A 5,328-nucleotide genomic window follows, 5' to 3' on the forward strand; every position below is an offset into this window, starting at 1 on the left:
TTATCAGCACAAGTTGGGTTCACCAGTAAATGCTGGCCAATCGCTGTTTCACATTTTGGTGGTAGAACATTTGTTTTACAGGAGCGACACGGTAAATTATTTTCTTTCACACTCTTATTTCTAATGGATGTGGATACATGTTTAATTCTATCCTGCAGTCTTTGTGAAGTGCAACCAAAGTACCAACATTCACAGTGGCACGAGAATTCATAAATAACCATACTTTTCTGTGTGGAATGTATCGCATCTTTGTGAAGAGCGACCAACGTATTGACATTCACAGTGGCACGAGAATTCATAAATAACCATACTTTTCTGTGTGGAAGGTATCGCATCTTTGTGTGTTGCAGGCAACAGCTTACATAGTTTGTGTGTAATTGGTTGGAAACTACAGCAGTCTATATTTGATATTATAAAATTATAAAATGTTGAAAACTTTTTTAATATTTCTTTTTGAAATTAAGAAGTTAAAACTTAGATAATATATATAAAATTGAATTAAAATTTAAATTTTTATACAAAATTTATTGACATACATTGATAATTAATTTGTTTGGTTAAGTTTTGAGTATAACAATAAATGTGACATGCATAAAAGAGTTAGGCCTGGATGCAAAAGGTTAATCATTAAAAGGTAAAGTTTGCTCTTGAATGTGAACAACAGCCCGTTTTGCCATTCTTAGATATTCTTGTTCATAATAGTTATAGTAGTAAGTGTTACCATATTTACAACAACAATCACAGTAGTTTAAAAAGAAGTTAGCTGTAATTATCAGCAGAGTTTATCCACAGGTTCATATTAAATGTATTTTTAAGCCTATAAAATAAAGTTTTCTTATCTTCAATACATAATGGCTAAAAATATAAGTTATTTGTTATCTATAAATTTGTAAGCTATCGCTCTTTTATATGTATGCTCTACTACATGGTGGCTCTCAACCTATTTAAGAGAGCATATTCCTGTGTTAGAAAATTCTAAAATATTGAGAATTTTTTTATATTTATTTTTGAAATTAAGAAGTTAAAACTTAGATAATATATATAAAGTTGAATAAAAATTTACATTTTCATTTGAGAGAGTTTGACAACTGTATCAGAAACTTGAGCTCACTCATCATAATTCAGCAATACCTCCTCTTAAAAGTTTTACAATTTTACTCTATAACTACTATAATGCCATTACATTATTAACCTCATAACTTAATATTTATTTAAAGTTGAAATTCTTAATAGAATTAAACCTTGGTAAGCAGTTGTAAAATATGATCAATTAATTTTTTACCTATCATGATACCTGTGACCTGCAATAAAATAAAGTAAATAAATCACCACATACAGTGAAACCCCGAATTTACGTGCCCCGATTTAATGCAAATTCAGATATAACGCAATGGGTCATTAACTCTTTCGACACGGGATCAGTCCCTGGGACCGATCTCATTATACTTTACATACCAATAACTTTTAATATTTTAAGTGTATCTTTACAAAACCCTGATTTAGCACTACTCCGCTTGTTTCACGATGACATTTTATGGACCTCAACGATCGCGTTATAATGGGGCTACACTGTACTTTTGACACAAATTCTTTGTGTTGTAAAATGTGGCAAACAAAAATTTGTTTTGGTGGTATCTGTACAAGTTAAATAACAAAAGGTCATCGTGGAAATAAACTGATAAGTGATATTTTTCTAAAATGAAAAAAAAGTATGTGCCTTTGATATATTAAAGCAAAACTGATGCAATCATGAAGAGATACTAAACAAAAAGAAAAAACAGTTGATGGATAGCTTAATAAACATAGTAATGTCCAGGGCTCCAAAGAATATGGTTGCCAGCAGTAACAGAATAAAAAAAAATTATAGCAATTAGAAATACTATATTCAAATGCAAATGAGCCATAGCAAATATTCTTAATTAAAATAGGGAAAAAATTTAATCTCTCAAATGTCTAACAATTGTATGCCAGGTTCACATGTAGTCTAAGTTGCTGACTCATCACCAACTATGCATCTATACAACTAGCTGGGTAACAAGTAGCTATCTGCCAGTTGATAACAACAGTCCACTGCTTTGCACAAACCTAAGGCAACTTTAGTAGAATTGAGGTGCCATACACAAACTAATGATGTTGCAATTTGCATCATTTATTACTGAAGCTACTTTCCATTGTATAGGTTTTTGCTTGCAGCTTCATCTTGTTATGAAACAAATACTTAAATTTAAAATAAAATGTAAAAAATCAAGTATGTTATATACTAACAAAAGTTTATTTCTAACTTATCAATTAACTCATTTTATTGTAATTCTACTTGATGTAACAACCAAACAAAATTGATTTATCAGGATATTTTGTGAAATATATGAATAGCTAAAACACAATGTGCAACAAACAACTTTTAAATCATGATTTATTACCAGTGATGTGAAATGATAAGATTTGTATGGGTAAAAGTTATGCAGATCCCAACAAGCCTTGCCTAATGAATAGCATATTTTGCTGATTGGTAAGAATCCTTTCAACAGACAAGTTTGTCTCAATTTCATCTAGCTATCAGAAAATTTAGCTGGCTAATGACTAGTTAAAAATCTTGGGTAATATTAATGTGTACAAATTAGGTTTGGCAGCATTACAGCTGAAGATGTTAATGAAGCTGGTTACCAATGTCATAATGATAAACCAACAACTAGACAACAAGGGACCATTTACTCTTTCAAGTCTGCTCCTGCACACCTATCTCCAAGAATAAGTAAAAATTAAAACTCATCCTTTATTTTTCAGAACATCCTCAATTCCCATCTTAAACCTTGCAAGGTGTTGTCTTCTGCTACTACCGGTGGCAACTCATTCCATAAGTTAATAACCCTCTTTCGAAAATAAAACTTTTAAATGGAGCCTAACATGTCTCGTACAAATCTAAACTTTTGTCCTTTCATTCTAATGTCTTTATAATTCAGTAACAAGAAATCAAGGCCTTTACCTTTTAAAATGTTATCAATAAGATTGCCTCTTTCTTTTCTGTAGAGAAAATACGAGATCTTAACATTCACACAAGATAATACATCAGCTTTTTATATATGGATACCAAAACTATATATATATATATATATATAAATGAGGCCCAACCATTGATTTATATACAGAAATAACTGCATTTTACTTTGAATAACATGATCAAGTTTGAAGTCCATTAAAGAAGCTCATTGTAAATAGAAATTACTGTAAACTAAACAAAAGTTAAGTAATAAAAACAGAAACATACAGACTACAAGCGAGTCAATAAACCTGAAAGTATTTAATAAAAAAATGCCTCTTGATTTGCAGGTGATCTAATCTTATAAGCTATAGAGTCAAATAAATTTTAAAGTTGAAATCTGATTGCAGTATTTTAAATGCAATTATTAAAGTTGAAAATAGTTATAGGTTATAGAATTCTAGGAATTTATGAGTGAAAGCAAAGAAGAATATGTTATAATAAGTCAAACACACTACATCTGCTATATCCAGTCCCAACAAGGCCCTTTACCCATGATTACTTATCGTCATGTTTATATGTTTGTATTGGTCAGATTTGATGTTGCCTTTATTAGCTATATTTCATTATAATATAGCTAAACCACTGCAACACAGGAAACCAATTCTTTCTTATACTTTTCTTTAATATAATTAACTTATTAGTTTCATCATTTAATGAACTGTTTAATGTATAAATTGTATTTGTTAAGTGCTATATCAATACATCACTGGTCAGATAAGGCAATCTATAAGTTTTGGTTCTTAAGTTGTAACCAAACTCTTAGATATATGCCAAACCAACATCTTAAGTTCCCTCACTTGCAGAAATTATTTTTATAAGATTTCATATACTTAGCAAATTTAAATGTTTTTGGTGTTTTTCACTGATGCCAAATTTAATAATTATTTTTAAATATATTAGTAACTCTTTAAATCAATTAACAGTAGTACTGATCATCTGCAGCAGAATAAAAAAAAACATTAAATAAGACAGGTCAAAATGGTCTAACTAGTATTACTGTTAGTAGTACCAATACCTTATCATAACTGCGAGCTCATAGTCTTATTTTGTGAATAATATATTAAAAGTTTTAAAAAATCATATCATAAGTTTTGTTGTTATCACGAAATGCGGAAAGAGTTTAAATGTGTTGTTGAACTAGTAATTCCTGCCACAGACTTGACATGCTCAGTTTACCACTTCGATTTAGGGTTATTTACGTTTAACCTAACGATCAGTAGTGTTGTAGGCTACCGACCTGACTAAAATTAAAAACATGTCACTTGCAATAACATACATAATTTACTTAAAGTAAATATTTCGAAGAGAAATTATTAAAATATGTACAAACCATTTTTCTGGGGGAGCTTGTTTTCGATTTGTTGAATGTTTCTTGGAGATTAGTCAACAAATCGTCACATTGTGAAATTTAGATGTACCAAATTTTTTGTACACTTCTGACCTAACTAGAATACACTAAGTACACAACGGGTTTCAATTCTGCAACCTCGAGATCAGAATCCTTAATACTGGCATAGATAAAAAATCTCATATATATAAATTAACACTTTAATTAATTTTATTATGTGGCGGTGCTTAAAACAGAATGTTAATAGCTAAGAAAGCTACTATTTTTTAACAGTGGGCTTTAAAAATACATGCTGATTATTACTCGCTCCTGTAATCATATAATATAGTATTTGTACGATAGTTATAGCATGAACTTTTATACAAATACTTATAAAGATAATATTAGTGAATTTCCAGAAAAATAAATAAATTAAATTAAAATTTGTTATTGATAGAATAAAGTATTTTATTCTAATCAGTGAAATAAAACAAGAAATATTAATTTCAATACAATATTTTTCAAATAATTTCTCTAAATAAATTATATATATATATAGAGAGAGAGAGAGATTTGCAAAATATATGTTAGCGCCAACAAGCAATATTTTTCTAAGTAGGGTGACACCTGCCCGTACCCCGGTGGGACAGCGATAAGTCTACGGATTTACAACATTTAAAATCAGTGGTTTGATTCCCCTCCGTTGTCACAGCAGATAGCCCGATGGGGCTTTGCTGTAACACAAAAAAACACCAAAAAACATCTGCTCACTTACAGCAGACCATGACCATACGGACATTATATATTAAGTTTTGCATCTACACACAGATAAAGACCATTACACTAATTTTGTGACTTTTTAAACTAATATTTTGCATCCGAACTGATTTTGGGTTGCCGAAGCAGAGGGATTGAATACTTATGCAATTCAAAATATTCTAATTTTCTTTGAAAATCTAAC

The 5,328-nt window shown here is 29.9% G+C and overlaps 1 protein-coding gene across 2 annotated transcripts in view; it reads right to left on the reverse strand.

The window, feature by feature from the left end:
• LOC106464075 (ubiquitin carboxyl-terminal hydrolase 46-like) overlaps nt 1-4,679 on the reverse strand; it is a 49,637-nt gene extending 44,958 nt beyond the window's left edge. For both annotated transcript variants that reach the window (XM_013924186.2, XM_013924185.2), the window contains exon 1: nt 4,371-4,679. In XM_013924186.2, coding sequence (XP_013779640.1) covers nt 4,371-4,373 — 3 coding nt within the window. In that variant the 5' untranslated portion in view covers nt 4,374-4,679. The remainder of the gene's footprint in view (nt 1-4,370) is intronic.
• Between the last annotated feature and the right edge of the window lie 649 nt (nt 4,680-5,328).

The sequence above is a fragment of the Limulus polyphemus genome, unplaced genomic scaffold (assembly GCF_000517525.1).
Source record: "Limulus polyphemus unplaced genomic scaffold, Limulus_polyphemus-2.1.2 Scaffold1555, whole genome shotgun sequence".
In the NCBI taxonomy this organism is placed as follows: domain Eukaryota; kingdom Metazoa; phylum Arthropoda; class Merostomata; order Xiphosura; family Limulidae; genus Limulus; species Limulus polyphemus.